The sequence below is a fragment of the Sphaeramia orbicularis genome, chromosome 22, assembly GCF_902148855.1.
Source record: "Sphaeramia orbicularis chromosome 22, fSphaOr1.1, whole genome shotgun sequence".
NCBI classification, from domain to species: domain Eukaryota; kingdom Metazoa; phylum Chordata; class Actinopteri; order Kurtiformes; family Apogonidae; genus Sphaeramia; species Sphaeramia orbicularis.
In genome coordinates, this window is record NC_043978.1 from 6789502 (window position 1) to 6809500 (window position 19999).

Sequence of the window (19999 nt, forward strand, 5' to 3'; positions counted from 1 at the left end):
GTGTGCGTATCAGGCTCTGGTTCTGGTGGTTGATCTGCAGATTATCCTGTTGGAAATGTCAGGTATGTACCAGCTGATCTGCTGACACTTGGAGGGCAGGACAACACTGCCCAGAGGCCGGACATGCCCACAGGCTGGCCACGCCCACATGCCAGCCACACCCACCTCCATGAACAAGATTTGAATAAATTCAACTTTTACTGTGGATCAAAATGATGAAGATCCAGGAGAGTCCACCAGAGGGAGACGCTCTGCACCTCCTACTCTCCCTACTCCTCTTCCTCCTCCCCTCCTTCTCCCCCTCTTCCTCCTCCTCCTCTTCCTCCTCCCCCTCTTCCTACTCCTCCTCTTCCTCCTCCTCTTCCCCCTCCTACTCCCCGTACTCCTCCTCTTCCTCCCCCCCTCCTCCTGTTCCTCCTCACCCTACTCCTCCTCACCCTACTCCTCCCCCTCTTCCTCCTCCTCCTGCAGATTACTCAGGCTTTAATCTGTTTTTCTCTCAGTTCTGGTTCTCAGGATGTCGTCGGTTCTGTTTCTGCTGCTGCTCGTTTGTTCTTCTATGGCCCGGATCCAGAGCCTGGATCAGGGTTCTGACCTTCAGGACCAGCTCAGGTCCGGCTTGGACCACGTGGATGTTCCTCCGGACCTCTCGGCGCTGTGGGATGAGCTGCGGGGTCTGAAGGTTCTGGTTCTGAGCCTGAAGGCAGTGGAGGTGGACCAGAGGCAGGTTCTGCGCAGCGTGGAGACCCGGCTCAGGGACGGCCAGGAGGAGCTGAAGGACCTGAACCGGACTCTGAGAGCCAGGGTGGAGGTGCTGGAGCAGCTCAGCGCAGGTGGGTCATTAGAACCTGACCTGGACTGGTGGAGTCTGATCAGCAGTCTCCATGACAACTGGACCACGGTCGGTCATGGGCGGGTCAGACCTCCAGGACCCCCCTTAAGGGAGGACTCCTGGTCCAGTGCAATGGAGATCTAGGTCCAGGTTTTAGACACGGTTCTCCAACAGAACCACAGAACATTCATATTGATTATCAGAACCATGTAGGTAAAGGTCAAAGGGTCCCACTGTGGAGTCTGGATCTGGTCCTGGTACTGGTCCTGGTGCTGGTCCTGGTGCCGATCTGAGTCCTGGTCCAAGTCTGGGTCCCGGTACTGGTCTTGGTCCTGGTCCCGTCCTGATCCCAGTCCTGGTCCTGGTGCTGATCTATGGCCTGGTCCCAGTCCTTGTGCCGATCTAGGTCCTGGTCCCAGTCTGGGTCCCGGTACTGGTCTTGGTCCTGGTCCTGGTGCCGATCTAGGTCCTGGTCTCAGTCCCGGTCCTGGCCTCAGTCCTAGTCTCGGTCCTGGTCCTGGTCCTGGTCCTGGTCCTAGTCTCAGTCCTAGTCTAGGTCCTGGTCCCAGTCTGGGTCCCGATACTGGTCTTGGTCTTGGTCCTGGTGCCGATCTAGGTCCTGGTCTCAGTCCCAGTCCCGGTCCTGGTCTCTGTCCCAGTCCCGGTCCTGGTCTCTGTCCTAGTCTCGGTCCTGGTCCTGGTCCTAGTCTCAGTCCTAGTCTAGGTCCTGGTCCCAGTTTGGGTCCTGATACTGGTCTTGGTCTTGGTCCTGGTCTCAGTCCTAGCCTCAGTCCTGGTCCTGGCCCAGGTCTCAGTCCTAGTCTAGGTTCTGGTCCCGGTCCTGGTGCCGATCTAGGTCCTAGTCTTGGTCCCGGTCCTGGTCTCAGTCCTAGTCTTGGTCTGGGTCCCAGTCTGATGTGGTTCTTGTTGTGTGTCCGGTCCAGTTCGTGGTTCCGAGCTGTGGGCTCAGGTGTCAGATGTTCGGTCTAGACTCAACGCCACTGAAGTTTCAGCTGCAGATCTGAAACAGAAGAACACAGGTGAAGCAGGTTCTGATCCAAACAGTTCTGATTTCATTAGAACTGCTAAAATGTCACATGAGTCTGTGTACAGATGAGTGTGCGGTTGCTATGGTAACCTCCCGTTGTTGTCGTTGTGGTCCAGTCTTGGCGGCCGAGCTGCCGTTTCTCCAGACCAGACTGCGGGCCAGTGAAAGTACCGTGGAGGAGCTGAGGAGGAGGAACACAGGTGAGGAGGAGGAGGAGGAAGAGGAGGAAGAGGAACACAGGTGAGGAGGAGGAGGAGGAGGAGGAGGAGGAGGAGGAGGAGGAACACAGGTGAGGAGGAGGAAGGCAGGCGCAACAGTGGGGCCATGGTGTTTGGCATTGGAGAGTGTTTGTTGTTGTTTGTCGTCTGATGTTGTTTGTTGTTTCCGGTCTGATGTTGTTTGTTGTCTGATGTTGTTTGTTTGTTGTCTGATGTTGTTTGTTTGTGGTCTGATGTTGTTTGTTTGTTGTCTGATGTTGTTTGTTGTCTGACGTTGTTTGTTTGTGGTCTGATGTTGTTTGTTTGTGGTCTAATGTTGTTTGTTTGTTGTCTGATGTTGTTTGTTTGTTGTCTGATGTTGTTTGTTGTTTGCAGTCTGATGTTGTTTGTTGTTTTTTGTCTGTGGTCTGATGTTTGTTGTTTGTTGTCTGATGTTGTTTGTTGTTTGTGGTTTCAGTCCTGTCCGTCAGGATGTGTAACACTGAGAGTCTCCTAGAGGATCTGAGGAGGCGGAGCTCAGGTTAGAGCCACTGCCATTGGCTAAGACTTTAACCATCAATAGAGTGATTAACGAATCGACCAATCAGCTGTGAAGACATGTTTGATCATATATGGACATAAATTCATGAATGATACCGTCCTGAATCTGTGGTTATCCAGTTCTAACATCCATCAAACCTTCATCTATGGGATTAAACTGAAGTCATGTGTCATTTCCCAGAATTCCCGGCGTCCAACGTGTCCTCTGGGCCGGACCGGAACGTTCCTCTGGAGTATCGGAGCACAAAGGCTGAAGGTAATGAATAGATCAGTGATCAGTCCCTGTGGTGGTGCAGGCCATGTGTCCTGACCATTTCAGATTTGTCCATTCACGTGTCGACTGTTCAGACTGGTTCAAGGAAAAGCTGCGCAGCCATGCCCTGCCTCAGTATTGATCCTTCACTCTGGGTTTATTGATTATCGATGCCTTTGACTCTGGTGTGGGCGGTGTTTCAGGTGACGTCACCGAGGTTCAACTCAGGTTGAACTCCACCCAGCATCACCTGGACCAGCTAAGGACGCACACGGCAGGTGGGTGACATGACCAGTCACATGATCAGTCACATGATTGCCTAGGGTTGTCTCAGGGTTAGGGTTAGTTTTAGGGCTCAGGGGTAGTTTTACGGGCAGTTGTTAGGGTCAGGGGTAGTTTTAGGTGCAGTTGATGGGGGTTAGGGGTAAACTGTTGGGGTCAGGGTAGTTATAGGGGTAGTTTTAGGGTGGTTGTGGGGTTAGGGTCAGTTTTAGGGGTAGTTGTTGTTGGGGTCAGGGGTAGTTTTAGGGGTAGTTGGGGTCAGGGGTGGTTCTAGGAGTAGTTGTTGGGATTAGGGGTAGTTTAAGGGGTAGTTGTTGGGGTTAGGGGTAGTTTTTGGGGTAAGGGGTAGTTTTAGAGGTAGATGTTGGGGTCAGGGGTAGTATTAGTGTTAGTTTTAGGGGTCAGGGGTAGTTTTAGGGGCAGTTGTTGGGGTCAAGGATAGTTTTAGGGGCAGTTGTTGGGGTTCAGGGTAGTTTTAGGGGTAGTTGTTGGGGTCAGGGGTAGTTTTAGTGCAGTGGCGATTTCTCATAGACTGCAGTGGAAGCTCAGCTTCCCCTAAAATTATGAAAATTAAATGGTTAAATATGTTCGGTTGTGTTGACATTTTATTGACTACAAATGTGTTAGAACACGTTCATCTCACAGATGAGTTCGTTCACAATCAGCTTTATCACAAATCAACGGACTCGATGTTCACTTCTCATACGTTCCCGTTGCGCTGTTTTCTCCTCCGTCTCTGCTCAGTGCATTTGTCCGTAGACTGTGGGCGTCTCTGGGCTTCAATGAAACTGAGTGGAACAGTTTTTTTCATTGCCTCAAAACTGGACGGTAATTGGATAAATGCCACGATGTTGTCCCGCCCCCGGACGCCGGGCGTCTCTGGGGGTGAATAGAGCTGTGGGCGGAGCTCGGCCGGGCTGGACGCCAGAATCCTACGTGCTGATTGGAGGATCAGTCGAAAGGCTGAACCCCGTTTGATTGACAGCTGTTTTCAGATCTCCTCCTTCACTGACACAGTTCAGTTTAATACCGTCGCGCATTCTGCTGTGAAATCAGAGAAACCACTACGAAATTACTCGTTCATTTCTTGCACTGTAAATAAAACACACTCATTGTACTTCCTTGTTTCAATTTAACATAATTTCAGTGTTTTCTTGTTTCAGTTACATAATTTAATCATTTCTTGTTCGAGTTGAATATTGTTTTGTAGATAGTTAAATCAAACTGTCGGCTAGGTCAGAGTGGAAGGAGCATCTGTTGTTTAAAAAGGCTGAAGTCTTACACCCACAACACAATGGGCCAAGGCAATCTAAGCAGCCCAGCTCTGCTGGACATTGAGGGGACACTGGTCCAGTCCCTGGAAAAGACGCCTACTTGGTACAATAAGATCACTGAGCATTTTCTTAAAAAGGAACGGAGGGCTGAATGTATGTTTAAATGACTTGACTTTTTTTTTTTTTTTTTTTTGATGTAAGCCGACAATGAGCTTCCCCTGTCTGAAAGATGAGCAGCCGCCACTGTTTTAGTGGCAGTTTTAGGGGTAAGGGGTAGTTTTAGGGGTAAGGGGTAGTTTTAGGGGTAGTTGTTTGGGTCAGGGGTAGTTTTAGGGGTAGTTGCTGGGGTTAGGTGCTGTTTTTTCCTTGTTTTTTTTCTGTTTCAGATCGACTGACATCTGCAGAGAAACGACTGGAAGAGCTGACCGCAGTGACCGCAGGTGAGTCTACAGCAGAGGTGTCGAATCCTGATCCTCAGGAGCTGGTATCCTGCATGTTTTAGATTTTTCCGTCTTCCAGCACACCTGATGGCCGTTATCAGGCTTCGGCAGAGCTTGATGATTGGCTTATCATGTGAATCAGGTTTGTTGGAAGAGGGATGCATCTAAAACATGCAGGATACCGGCCCTTGAGGACCAGGATTAGACACCCCTGGTCTACAGGGTCAGAGGTCAGAGTCAGATGTCAGTCTACAGGGTCAGATGTCAGAGTCTGTGGTCAGTCTACAAGGTCAGAGGTCAGAGTCTGTGGTCAGTCTACAAGGTCAGAGGTCAGTCAACAGGGTCAGAGGTCAGTTTACAGGGTCAGAGGTCAGTCTACAGGGTCAGAGGTCAGAGTCAGATGTCAGTCTACAGGGTCAGAGGTCAGAGTCTGAGGTCAGTCTACAGGGTCAGAGGTCAGAGTCTGTGGTCAGTCTACAAGGTCAGAGGTCAGTCAACAGGGTCAGAGGTCAGTCTACAGGGTCAGAGGTCAGAGTCTACGGTCAGTCTAGAGAGTCAGAGGTCAGTCTACAGGGTCAGAGGTCAGTCTATAAGGTCAGAGGTCAGTCTATAAGGTCAGCGGTCAGTCTACAGGGTCAGAGGTCAGTCTACAGGGTCAGAGGTCAGAGTCAGATGTCAGTCTACAGGGTCAGAGGTCAGAGTCTGAGGTCAGTCTACAGGGTCAGAGGTCAGAGTCTGTGGTCAGTCTACAAGGTCAGAGGTCAGTCAACAGGGTCAGAGGTCAGTCTACAGGGTCAGAGGTCAGAGTCTACGGTCAGTCTAGAGAGTCAGAGGTCAGTCTACAGGGTCAGAGGTCAGTCTATAAGGTCAGAGGTCAGTCTATAAGGTCAGCGGTCAGTCTACAGGGTCAGAGGTCAGTCTACAGGGTCAGAGGTCAGAGATCAGCCCAGTTCACTCTGTTCCTGTTTCAGCTCTGATGGACAGACTGACGGACGCAGAGCATCAACTGGACCAACTGAGGACAGAGAGCACAGGTGAAGAACACCAAAGAACAAGACTAGGTCCATCCATCTGTCCATCTGTCTATCTGTCCATCTGTCTGTCTGTCCATCTGTCCATCACAAACCACAGGCCAACATGTTCAACACATTTACAAACACACTGAAACTTCAGTTGAACTCTGATGAAAACGCTGAGTTTGAAAAAGAACAAGTTTTCATCTGGGATGGAGAACAGACATGAATCCACCTGATGGACTTTTTTAAATGAATATTTGGATTTAAAAACAGAATCCAACACATGACCGAGCAGTAAAAAAAATCATAATAAAAAAAACAAAAAAACAAAAAACAGAAACTATGGTGGATCAAAGCCGGATCCATGAGGAACTCCTCCATCATCCACGTGTCTGACGGAGGACGTTTTACTGACGTCATTTCAATATTTTTTCTTTTCCAACTAAATGTTTTTATTGAAAGGAGATTTTTGTGTTTGATGTTTTCAGTTCAGTTTTCTGGGATCGAGTCCAGATTAACAGAGAACCTCAAGAGAACCACAGGTACTGAATATTCACACGTATGATATGGCATGTTTAAACCAGGACCCTGAATGCAGCACGAGGAACCATCTGTTCAGAACCACACAGGAGGTGTTCCCCTTTTTTCTGTGGTTTCAGATCAAACGTCCAAACTAATGGATCTGCAAATGAGGCTGAACACGATGGAGAACCTGACAGTCCGACTCAACTCAGGTACGTCAGAGGGTAGAACGTGGTCCAGGAACCGAACACACACCGGAGGGAACGACAAGAACCTTGTCAGTACTCAGCTTCTTAATAAAACCCGACTGATTGAGTTTATGGGATGTTCTGTGTTCAGAGGTGGAGCTCAGACTCAGAGTGGCTGAAGAACAACAGGAGGAACTGAGGATTGAACACAGAGGTAGAACCACCACACAGGTAGAACCACCACACAGGCAGAACCACCACCACATACAGGTGGAACCATCCACACAGGTACAACCATCAGACAGGTAGAACCACCGCACAGGTACAACCATCAAACAGGTAGAACCACTACACAGGTAGAACCATCAGATAGGTAGAACCATCAGGTAGAACCACCGCACAGGTAGAACCACAACACAGGTAGAACCATCAGACAGGTAGAACCACCACACAGGAAGAACCACCACACAGGTACAACCAACAAACAGGTAGAACCACCACACAGGAAGAACCATCAGATAGGTAGAACCATCAGACAGGTAGAACCACCACACAGGAAGAACCACCACACAGGTACAACCATCAAACAGGTAGAACCACCACACAGGAAGAACCATCAGATAGGTAGAACCATCAGACGGGTAGAACCACCGCACAGGTAGAACCACCACACAGGTAGAACCATCAGACAGGTAGAACCACCACACCGGTAGAACCATCACACAGGTAGAACCACCACACAGGTAGAACCACCACCACATAGGTAGAGCCATCCACACAGGTAGAACCATCGGACAGGTAGAACCACCACGCAGGTAGAACCATCAGACAGGTAGAACCACCACACCGGTAGAACCATCACACAGGTAGAACCACCACACAGGTAGAACCACCACCACATAGGTAGAGCCATCCACACAGGTAGAACCATCGGACAGGTAGAACCACCACGCAGGTAGAATCACCACACAGGTAGAACCACCACACAGGTAGAACCATCAGACAGGTAGAACCACCACAAAGGTAGAACCAACACTCAGATAGAACCACCACACAGGTAAAATCATCAGATAGGTAGAACCACCGCACAGGTAGAACCATCAGACAGGTATAACCATCACACACGTAGAACCATCACACAGGTAGAACCATCAACATCTGGAGATGACTGATCCTTCAGGAAACTCAGGTTCCAGTATCAACAGAACCAAATGAACACATAGAAGAAATATGACAAGACAAGAAGGAAAGAAAGAAAGAATAATTATAGAAAAAAGTAATAATAATGATGATAATAATAATAATAATAACTAGAAGCACTCGGAGAGCGCAGACCTCTGCCAAGGCTGATCAGTGGCCCCCCCTGTGGGTCCCCCCACCCCCGATCACCACCAAAATTTAATCATTTCTTCCTTATCCCATTTCCAACAAACCCTGAAAATTTCATCCAAATCTGTCCATAACTTTTTGAGTTATGTTGCACACTAACGGACAGACAAACAAACAAACAGACAAACAAACAAACAAACAAACAAACAAACAAACAAACAAACCCTGGCAAAAACATAACCTCCTTGGTGGAGGTAATAATAATAATAATAATAATAATAGTAATAATGACCCGGTCCCACCCCGTCCTGGTCCCTCCTGGTCTTTCCTGGTCCCTCCTGGTCCCATAAGACCAGGAGGGTCCAGGTATGTGCTCCAAAAAATGAAATTTTGGTAAAAAAATTTTTATTTCACTTAAAAACAGTTCTAAATCATTCCCAAGACATCAACAAGTCATTTCTTAGGTATTTAAGTGTGTTTTAAGCAACTTTTGAGGGGGTCATCAGTGCCCCCCTGGTGGTCGAACATAAGTCGTTCAGATTTATTTTTGTGTTCATCTTTAACCTTTGGTTCAGTTTTTTTCTCTTTTCCTTCATATGTTTGTTTCAGTTCTTTGGTCAAAACTCAACATCAGTGAGAATCAGCTCGAAGACATGAGGAGACAAACAGAAGGTTAGAACACGTTCAAAACACGTTCAAAACATATTAAAACACATTAAAAATGTGTTAAAAACACGTTAAACCCCATCATTAACACGTGTCCATGAGTTGATTCTGGTTCTCCGTTCTTTCAGGGTTCCACGTCAGGCTGGTGGAGGCCGAGCAGCTGATCCAGGATCTGCAGAACCACGGTTCAGGTCTGATCCGGTTCCAACTGACTGTGTGTCCATGTGACAGTGTGACCTTTGACCTCTAACCCAGTGTTTGTGTCAGATGTGATGATGATGACGATGATGATGAAGACGATGCAGATGAGGAGGATGATGAGATGATGATGCTGAAGATGATGAAGATGATGAAGATGATGTGTTTTGTGTGTTTGTTTCAGTTCACTCCACTGTTCTGTTGACTCTGAGGAAACAAACCCAAGGTAAAAAAAAACACAAAGGTGAAGTTTAATGAAAATCTGAAACAGTTTATTCAGTTTAAAGAAAAGAGTCAACGACCAGATTATTATTATTATTATTATTATTATTATTATTATTATTATTATTGTTACTGACCTGGTCCCTCCTGGTCCTGGTCTGACCTGCTCTCTATGTCTTTCAGACTGTGGATCTTCTCTGTGGGCTCTGACTCTCAGACTGAACTCCACCCATGAACAGGTCACACAGCTGAAACAACACATCACAGGTGGGTTCAGGTCATGTGACTGATGATGTCATAGCATGTCATCACATCATGTCATGTATGTTGAGTGTGTGTGTGTGTGCATGCGTGTTTGTTTGTGTATGTGTGTGTGCGTGCGTGTGTGTCTGTGTGTGTGTATGTGCATGTGTTTGTGTGTGGATGTATGTGCGTGTGTATGTGCATGTGTGTATGTGTGTGTGTGTTTGTTTGTGTGTGTGTCTGTGTCTGTGTGTATGTGCATGTGTTTGTGTGTGGATGTATGTGCGTGTGTGTGTGCCTGTGTGTTTGTGTGTGTGTCTGTATGTGTGTGTGTTTGTGTGTGTGTCTGTGTATGTGTATATGTGTGTGTGTGTATGTGCATGTGTGTGTCTCTGTATGTGTGTGTGTGTGTGTCTGTGTGTGTGTGCATGTGCGTGTGTCTCTGTGTATGTGTGTGTATGTGTATGTGTATATGTGTGTGTGTCTCTGTATATGTGTGTGTATGTGCATGTGTGTGTCTCTGTATGTGTGTGTGTGTCTGTGTGTGCATGTGTGTGTGTGTCTGTGTATGTGCATATGTGTGTGCGTGTGTGTCTCTGTATGTGTGTGTGTGTGAATGTGCATGTGAGTGTCTCTGTATGTGTGTGTGTGTGTGTGTGTGTGTGTGTGTGTGTGTGTGCATGTGTGTGTGTCTCTGTATGTGTGTGTGTGTGTGTGCGTTTTCAGATGCACACACTGAACTGGGCTCAGTTTCAGACAAACTCACAGTGTTTCAGACCAACGCTGAAGGTAAGATCACATGGATCACAGACCGCCTCTCACTGTCCAAATATAGTCACAGGGGTTTAATCATGATGTCATAGGGGTTTTAATGATGTCACAGGGTTTTCACAGTTTCCTGGTAGCTGACTGGTTGTGTGCTTTTTCAGCGCTGCAGGTGCGACTGTTGGCAGGTGAAGACGAGCTGAGGAGAAGGACTGAAGGTAAAACCTGGACCGGACCGTATTGGACTGGACTCCACTGGACCGGACTGGACTGTGTGTGATTGACAGGTGTGATTGATATGTGTGATTGACAGGTGTGACTGACAGGTGTGATTGACAGGTGTGATTGATGTGTGTGATTGACAGGTGTGTTCTCTATACTTTCTAAGAGTTCTCTAGACCGTCTGACTGTTCTCTAGACTGTCTGAGGGTTCTCTAGACCATCTGATGGTTCTCTAGACCGTCTGAGGGTTCTCTAGAACGTCTGACTGTTCTCTAGACCATCTGAGGGTTCTCTAGACTGTCTGACTGTTCTCTAGACCATCTGAGGGTTCTCTAGACCATCTGATGGTTCTCTAGACTATCTGAGGGTTCTCTAGACCGGCTGAGGGTTCTCTAGACCGTCTGACTGTTCACTAGACCGTCTGAGGGTTCTCTAGACTGTCTGACTGTTCCCTAGACCATCTGAGGGCTCTCTAGACCATCTGAGGGTTCTCTACACTGTCTGAGGGTTCTCTAGACCGGCTGAGGGTTCTCCAGACTGTCTGACTGTTCTCTAGACCGTCTGAGGGTTCTCTAGACCATCTGACTGTTCTCTAGACCATCTGACTATTCTCTAGACCATCTGAGGGTTCTCTAGACCGTCTGAGGGTTCTCTAGACCATCTGAGGGTTCTCTAGACCGTCTGAGGGTTCTCTAGACCGTCTGACTGTTCTCTAGACCGTCTGAGGGTTCTCTAGACCATCTGACTGTTCTCTAGACCATCTGAGGGTTCTCTAGACCATCTGATGGTTCTCTAGACTGTCTGAGGGTTCTCTAGACCGTCTGAGGGTTCTCTAGACTGTCTGAGGGTTCTCTAGACCGTCTGACTGTTCTCTAGACTGTCTGAGGATTCTCTAGACCGTCTGAGGGTTCTCTAGACTGTCTGACTGTTCTCTAGACCGTCTGAGGGTTCTCTAGACCATCTGAGGGTTCTCTAGACCGTCTGACTGTTCTCTAGACCGTCTGAGGGTTCTCTAGAACGTCTGACTGTTCTCTAGACCATCTGAGGGTTCTCTAGACCATCTGATGGTTCTCTAGACTGTCTGAGGGTTCTCTAGACCGGCTGAGGGTTCTCTAGACCATCTGACTGTTCACTAGACCGTCTGAGGGTTCTCTAGACCGTCTGACTGTTCTCTAGACCATCTGAGGGCTCTCTAGACCATCTGAGGGTTCTCTAGACTGTCTGAGGGTTCTCTAGACCATCTGAGGGTTCTCTAGACCGTCTGAGGGTTCTCTAGACTGTCTGAGGGTTCTCTAGACTGTCTGACTGTTCTCTAGACCGTCTGAGGATTCTCTAGACTGTCTGAGGGTTCTCTAGACTGTCTGACTGTTCTCTAGACCGTCTGAGGGTTCTCTAGACCATCTGAGGGTTCTCTAGACCGTCTGACTGTTCTCTAGACCATCTGACTGTTCTCTAGACCATCTGAGGGTTCTCTAGACCATCTGAGGGTTCTCTAGACTGTCTGAGGGTTCTCTAGACCGTCTGACTGTTCTCTAGACCATCTGAGGATTCTCTAGACCGTCTGAGGGTTCTCTAGACTGTCTGACTGTTCTCTAGACCATCTGAGGGTTCTCTAGACCGTCTGACTGTTCTCTAGACCATCTGACTGTTCTCTAGACCATCTGACTGTTCTCTAGACCGTCTGAGGATTCTCTAGACTGTCTGAGGGTTCTCTAGACTGTCTGACTGTTCTCTAGACCGTCTGAGGGTTCTCTAGACCATCTGAGGGTGCTCTAGACCGTCTGACTGTTCTCTAGACCATCTGAGGGTTCTCTAGACCATCTGAGGGTTCTCTAGACCGTCTGACTGTTCTCTAGACCATCTGAGGATTCTCTAGACCGTCTGAGGGTTCTCTAGACTGTCTGACTGTTCTCTAGACCATCTGAGGGTTCTCTAGACCGTCTGACTGTTCTCTAGACCATCTGACTGTTCTCTAGACCATCTGACTGTTCTCTAGACCATCTGATGGTTCTCTAGACTGTCTGAGGGTTCTCTAGACCGTCTGAGGGTTCTCTAGACTGTCTGAGGGTTCTCTAGACCGTCTGACTGTTCTCTAGACTGTCTGAGGATTCTCTAGACCGTCTGAGGGTTCTCTAGACTGTCTGACTGTTCTCTAGACCGTCTGAGGGTTCTCTAGACCATCTGAGGGTTCTCTAGACCGTCTGACTGTTCTCTAGACCGTCTGAGGGTTCTCTAGAACATCTGACTGTTCTCTAGACCATCTGAGGGTTCTCTAGACCGTCTGACTGTTCTCTAGACCATCTGACTGTTCTCTAGACCATCTGACTGTTCTCTAGACCATCTGATGGTTCTCTAGACTGTCTGAGGGTTGTCTAGACCGTCTGAGGGTTCTCTAGACTGTCTGAGGGTTCTCTAGACCTTCTGACTGTTCTCTAGACTGTCTGAGGATTCTCTAGACCGTCTGAGGGTTCTCTAGACTGTCTGACTGTTCTCTAGACCGTCTGAGGGTTCTCTAGACCATCTGAGGGTTCTCTAGACCGTCTGACTTTTCTCTAGACCGTCTGAGGGTTCTCTAGAACGTCTGACTGTTCTCTAGACCATCTGAGGGTTCTCTAGACCATCTGATGGTTCTCTAGACTGTCTGAGGGTTCTCTAGACCGGCTGAGGGTTCTCTAGACCATCTGACTGTTCACTAGACCGTCTGAGGGTTCTCTAGACCGTCTGACTGTTCTCTAGACCATCTGAGGGCTCTCTAGACCATCTGAGGGTTCTCTAGACTGTCTGAGGGTTCTCTAGACCATCTGAGGGTTCTCTAGACCGTCTGAGGGTTCTCTAGACTGTCTGAGGGTTCTCTAGACTGTCTGACTGTTCTCTAGACCGTCTGAGGATTCTCTAGACTGTCTGAGGGTTCTCTAGACTGTCTGAGGGTTCTCTAGACCATCTGAGGGTTCTCTAGACCGTCTGACTGTTCTCTAGACCATCTGACTGTTCTCTAGACCATCTGAGGGTTCTCTAGACCATCTGAGGGTTCTCTAGACCGTCTGAGGGTTCTCTAGACCGTCTGACTGTTCTCTAGACCATCTGAGGATTCTCTAGACCGTCTGAGGGTTCTCTAGACTGTCTGACTGTTCTCTAGACCATCTGACTGTTCTCTAGACCATCTGACTGTTCTCTAGACCAGTGTTTCCCAACCTTTTTTGAGCCACGGCACATATTTTACTTTAGAAAAATCACAAGGCACACCACCAAACAAAAATGTCACAAAAAGTGCATTTACTGAAATATTATACAAATCTAGTCTCAATGTACTTACTGGGTGTGAAACCTGGACCTGTTCAGTTGAACACAAAGCTCATATTCCTGCAGGAATTGAAGAAAGACACACACAAATATTCCTCAACAGCTCTGAGTCTCTCTCTTTTTTCGGGGGGGGGGGGGGCAGGGCACATCGGGGCACATTGTCACGGAGTGTTTGGAACAAGAAAGCTGAGAGCGGTTCGTCAGCGACCCCTCAGAGGAACCCCCGGATTGAAGTCCGATGTGTAATAGTATGGGAGGGATATCCCCCCTGCCCCAGCCTGATACCTGGGGTTTGGGGGTTACTCGCTAATCCGTGCGTCACTAGTGAGGGGGGGCTTTATCTGCAGAACGCACCGCATCGGGGCTGGTTCACTTTCACTTTTATTTTTATTTTTGCAAAGGCAAACAGGAGACTGTTGTGGTTGAGTGGATCATTAGTGCGTCCACTCGTATGTATCTATATCACGCTGTTCTTCCAGTACCAGTCAGGTCAAATTGGATCATCTTCCACGGCACACCTGATGATTTTTTACGGCACACTAATGTGCCGCGGCACACTGGTTGGGAAACACTGCTCTAGACCATCTGAGGGTTCTCTAGACCGTCTGAGGATTCTGTATAAATATACTTGACCTTGACCTCTGAAACCTTAGGCTCCTGAAGCTCCGCCCCTTTGTCTAAATATGGTCACTTCTGGCTCCACAAACCCAGGTCTGGTTCATCTGACCTAGATGGAAAACTACCTGTGGTGTCGAGTCCCATGACATGGAGGTGTTGGGTTACACCATTCATTTTTTTTTTTTCAGAAACGTAAAAGGTTAAGTGTTCGATGTTTTATTGACATAAAAAAAACCATGGTCCGTTCTTCTGTGTGTGCAGTTCATCTGTCTGACATCCAGTCCAGACTGGAATCAGCTGATCGAACGTCCACAGGTGAGACCACACCTGGACACACTGTGTGTGTGTATTTGTATGTGTGTGTGTGTGTGTTTGTTTGTGTGTGAGTGTTTGTGTGTTTCTGTGTGTGTGTGTGTGTTTGTTTTTTGTGTGTGTGTATGTGTGTGTGTTTGTATGTTTTTTGTGTGTGTTTGTGTGTGTGTGTGTGCTCCAAAAAATCAAATTTTGGTGAAAATTTTCATTTCATTTTAAAACAGTTGTAAATCATCCCCATAACATCAACAAGTCATTTCCAAGGTATTTAGATGTTTTTAAGTCACTTTTGAGGGGGGTCATCAGCGCCCCCCCGGTGGTCAAACATAAGACTATAGTATGTGCTCCAAAAAATGAAATTTTAGTTAAAATTATTATTTCACTTAAAAACAGTTCTAAATCATCCCCAAGACATTAACAAGCCATTTCTGAGGTTTTTAAGTTTGTTTTAAGTCACCTTTGAGGGGGGTCATTACCGTGCCCCTGGTGGTTGAACATAAGACTCCAAAAAATGAAATTTTGGTCAAAATTTTTATTTCATTAAAAACAGTTCTAAATCATCCCCAAGACATCAACAAGTCATTTGTGAGGTATTTAAGTGTGTTTCAAGTCACTTTTGAGGGGGGGTCATCAGAAGCCCCCCCAGTGGCAAATCATAAGTTCTAAAGCATGTGCTCCAAAAAATGAAATTTTGGTCAAAAAATTTTTTTCACCTAAAAACATTCTAAAGAATCCCCAAGACATCAACAAGTCATTTGTGAGGTATTTAAGTGTGTTTTAAGTCACTTTTCAGTTGGGTCATCAGCGCCCCCCCCGGTAGTTGAACATAAAACCATAGTATGTGTTCCAAAAAATGAAATTTTGGTCAAAAATTTTATTTCACTTAAAAACAGTTCTAAATCCTCCTCAAGGCACCAAAAAGTCATTAGTGAGGTATTTAAGTGTGTTTTAAGCAACTTTTCAGGGGGTCATTAGCACCCCCTCAGTGGTCAAACATAAGTATGTGCTCCAAAAAATAAAATTTTGGTTAAAATTTTTATTTCACTTAAAAACAGTTCTAAATCATCCCAAGACATTAATTAGTCATTTCTGAGGTTTTTAAGTTTGTTTTAAGTCACCTTTGAGGGGGGTCATTAGCGTGCCCCTGGTGGTTGAACATAACACTATAGTTTGTGCTCCAAAAAATTTAATTTTGGTCAAAATTTTCATCTAATTCAAAAACAGTTCTTAATCATCCCCAAGTCATTTGTGAGGTATTTAAGTATGTTTTAAGTCACTTCTCAAGGGGGTCATCAGCACCCCCCCCCCCCCCCCCCCCTGTGTGAAAACATAAGATGTGCTCCAAAAAAATGAAATTTTGGTCAAAATTTTTATTTCACTTAAAAACGGTTCTAAATCATTCCCAAGACATCAACAAGTCATTTCTTAGGTATTTAAGTGTGTTTTAAGCAACTTTTGAGGGGGTCATCAGTGCCCCCCTGGTGGTCGAACATAAGTCAATCGTTCAGATTTATTTTTGTGTTCATCTTTAACCTTTGGTTCAGTTTTTTTTCTCTTTTCCTTCATATGTTTGTTTCAGTTCTTTGGTCAAAACTCAACATCAGTGAGAATCAGCTCGAAGACATGAGGAGACAAACAGAAGGTTAGAACACGTTCAAAACACGTTCAAAACATATTAAAACACATTAAAAATGTGTTAAAAACACGTTAAACCCCATCATTAACACGTGTCCATGAGTTGATTCTGGTTCTCCGTTCTTTCAGGGTTCCACGTCAGGCTGGTGGAGGCCGAGCAGCTGATCCAGGATCTGCAGAACCACGGTTCAGGTCTGATCCGGTTCCAACTGACTGTGTGTCCATGTGACAGTGTGACCTTTGACCTCTAACCCAGTGTTTGTGTCAGATGTGATGATGATGACGATGATGATGAAGACGATGCAGATGAGGAGGATGATGATGCTGAAGATGCTGAAGATGATGTGTTTTGTGTGTTTCAGTTCACTCCACTGTTCTGTCAACTCTGAGGAAACAAACCCAAGGTAAAAAAAAAACACAAAGGTGAAGTTTAATGAAAATCTGAAACAGTTTATTCAGTTTAAAGAAAAGAGTCAACGACCAGATTATTATTATTATTATTATTATTATTATTGTTGTTGACCTGGTCCCTCCTGGTCCTGGTCTGACCTGCTCTCTGTGTCTTTCAGACTGTGGATCTTCTCTGTGGGCTCTGACTCTCAGACTAAACTCCACCCATGAACAGGTCACACAGCTGACACAACACATCACAGGTGGGTTCAAGTCATGTGACTGATGATGTCATAGCATGCCATCACATCATGTCATGTATGTTGACTGTGCGTGTGTGTGCGTTTTCAGATGCACACACTGAACTGGGCTCAGTTTCAGACAAACTCACAGTGTTTCAGACGAACGCTGAAGGTAAGATCACATGGACCACAGACCACCTCCCACTGGCCAAATATGGTCACAGGTGTTTAATGATGATGTCACAGGGGGTTAATGATGTCACAGGGTGAATGGTGTGTGTTGGCTTTGGTTCTGTGTCGGTTATGGTTCTATGTTGGTTCTGCTGTGGTTCTGTGTTGTTGTGGTTCTGCGTTAGTTGTGGTTCTGTGTTGTTGTGGTTCTTTGTTGGTTCTGTTGTGGTTCTGCGTTAGTTGTGGTTCTGTGTTGGTTCTGTGTTGGCTGTGGTTTCTGTGTTGGTTCTGTTGTGGTTCTGTGTTAGTTGTGGTTCTGTGTTGGTTCTGCTGTGGTTCTGTGTGGGTTCCATGGTGGTTCTGTGTTCTATCTTGTGGTTCTCCTGGCCCAGGGTTCCTCCTCAGACTGCAGGTCCATGAAAACCATCTGTCTGAGCTGAAAACACAGACCTCAGGTAAAAGCTCTGTCCACTGTGTCCAATGATGATGATGTCATCAGATTCATGTGTCCAACAACAACATCATCAGATTCATGTGTCCAACAATGATGACATCATCAGAGTCATGTGTCCAATGATGATGATGTCATCAGATTCATGTGTCCAACGATGACATCATCAGATTCATGTCAGTGTTTGTGTGGATTTACAGCTTTAACGAAACGACAGAACCAGACTGAAGAATATCTGCAGGAAGTAGACAGAACCATGACCGAGAGACTGAACCGGACTGAAGAACTTCTGAGGGAAGTAGACCGAACCATGACTGAAGAACATCTGCAGGAAGTAGACAGAACCATGACTGAGAGACTGAACCGGACTGAAGAACGTCTGCAGGAAGTAGACAGAACCATGACTGAGAGACTGAACCGGACTGAAGAACGTCTGCAGGAAGTAGACAGAACCATGACTGAGAGACTGAACCGGACTGAAGAACGTCTGCAAGAAGTAGACAGAACCGTAACTGAGAGACTGAACTGGACTGAAGAACGTCTGCAGGAAGTAGACAGAACCACAGGTACGGAACCGGTACCGTAGAACTCTCCAATACAAACAGATTAAATATAAATATGGCAGATTTACATTAAATCCATCATATTTGTGACTAAAGGTACCTCTGTTCTGTTGATGGAACCATTAGCGGCTGATTGTTGAATAATGGTCTGGAACCAGTTTGAGTGTGGAAAGTTGAAGGTTCTATGTGGATTTTCTGGTTTCAGACCAGGAGAACGTGGCCTTTTCTGCAGGTTTGACTGATTCTGGATCAGTCGGACCCTTCGACGACGAGACTACCCTGATATTCTCCAAAACCATCACCAATGTGGGCGGAGCCTACGATAGAACCACAGGTAGGAGAACCAGCAAAATAACCAACATCAGATAAAATAACCAACCACAGGTAAAAGAACCAGTAAAAGAACCTCAGGGAAAAGAACCAGGAAACAAACCACAGGGAACAGAACCAGTATAAGAATCAAGGGTAAAAGAACTAGTAAAAGAACCAGTAAATGAACCACAGGGAAAAGAACCAGTTAAACAACCAAGGGTAAAAGAACCACAAGGAACAGAACCAGTAAAAGAACCACAGGGAAAAGAACCACAGGGAAAAGAACCACTGATAAAAGAACCACAGATAAGAGAACCACAGGTAAAAGAACCAATAAAAGAACCACAGGTAAGAGAACCACAGGTAAAAGAACCAGTAAAAGAACCACAGGTAAGAGAACCACAGTTAAAAGAACCACAGGAAACAGAACCAGTAAAAGAACCACAGGTAAAAGGACCAGTAAAAGAACCACAGGTAAGACAACCACAGTTAAAAGAACCACAGGTAAAAGAGCCAGTAAAAGAACCACAGGGAAAACCCGGTTCTGTGTCCTCTTCTGACCTGGTTCCTTATTCTGTTCTGGCCCGGTTCAGTGTCCTGTTTTAACCTGGTTCCGTGCTCTGTTCTGACCCGGTTCCGTGTCCACAGGTGTGTTCACGGCGCCACTCACTGGACTCTACTTCTTCTGCTTCACGGCAGCTGATTACCTGAAGGGCTACATGGGCGTCCAGCTGCTGGTCAATGAGCGGCCGGTTCTGTTCAGTCTGGACTTGAACGCCCACGGCGGCTATGCCTCCACCTCCAACGGCCTGGTTGTGAACCTGGACCGCCGAGACCGGGTCCGCCTCAGTCTGCCAGCCTCCTACCGACTCTACGATGACTCCAGGAACTTCAGCGTCTTCTCTGGGTTCCTGCTGTTTCCCCTCTGAGACTGGACACCTGGACCCGCTGGGACCAGGACCCCCTAGGACCAGGACCCCGTAGGACCAGGACCCTGTAGGACCAGGACCCCGTACGACCAGGACCCCCTAGGACCTGGACCTGCTAGGACCAGGACCCACTGGGACCAGGACACTCTAGGACCTAGACCCACTAGGACCTGGACCCGCTGGGACCAGGACCCCATAGGACCTGGACCCACTGGGACCAGGACCCCGTAGGACCTGGACCCCATAGGACCAGGACCCAGACTGGGTTGAACTGGTCTAAGAATGAAAAGAGTCCAATGTTTTCACCAACCAAACATAAAACAGGACAGAGACGTCCAAATACATCCAAAACCTTTATTTACTAGACAACATTTTGGCCTTTGACCCCTGTGTCACCTGTTAAAAACTATGGAACCCACAAACCCCCCGAGTTTACTCCAACTAGTGTCAAAAACAGAGTCAAAAACAGTTAAAAACGGAGATAAAAACAGTTAAATTCCTGCAAAAAACAGTTCAGTGTAAAAGTCCAGATGGTCAGTAAATACAAACACAGACCCAGGTCCACCAGACCCAGGTCCACCAGATCCAGGTCCACCAGTCCATGTCCACCAGACTCAGGTCCATCAAGTCCATATCCATCAGGTCCATGTCCACCAGACCCAGGTCCATCAGGTCCATGCCTACCAGGTCCATGTCCATCAGACCCAGACCCAAGTCCATCAAGTCCATATCCATCAAGTCCATGTCCATCAGGTCCAGGTCCATCAGATCCAGGTCCATCAAGTCCAGGTCCATCAGGACTTCATGGTCAGGGTTCT

The 19999-nt window shown here is 46.9% G+C and overlaps 1 protein-coding gene across 1 annotated transcript; it reads left to right on the forward strand.

Moving 5' to 3' along the window:
* The first annotated feature begins 515 nt into the window (after window positions 1-515).
* LOC115414024 (putative leucine-rich repeat-containing protein DDB_G0290503) lies at window positions 516-19489 on the forward strand. The gene is made up of 20 exons (XM_030127210.1): window positions 516-833; window positions 1777-1872; window positions 1997-2080; window positions 2556-2618; window positions 2820-2894; window positions 3095-3169; window positions 4834-4887; window positions 5859-5921; window positions 9212-9295; window positions 9998-10060; window positions 10201-10254; window positions 14438-14491; window positions 16253-16315; window positions 16486-16527; window positions 16693-16776; window positions 16865-16927; window positions 17319-17381; window positions 17578-17943; window positions 18146-18274; window positions 18901-19489. Exons 1-20 carry the CDS (start codon window positions 518-520, stop codon window positions 19179-19181), a joined length of 2172 nt encoding a protein of 723 aa, XP_029983070.1. The 5' UTR covers window positions 516-517; the 3' UTR covers window positions 19182-19489.
* The last annotated feature ends 510 nt before the right edge of the window (window positions 19490-19999 follow it).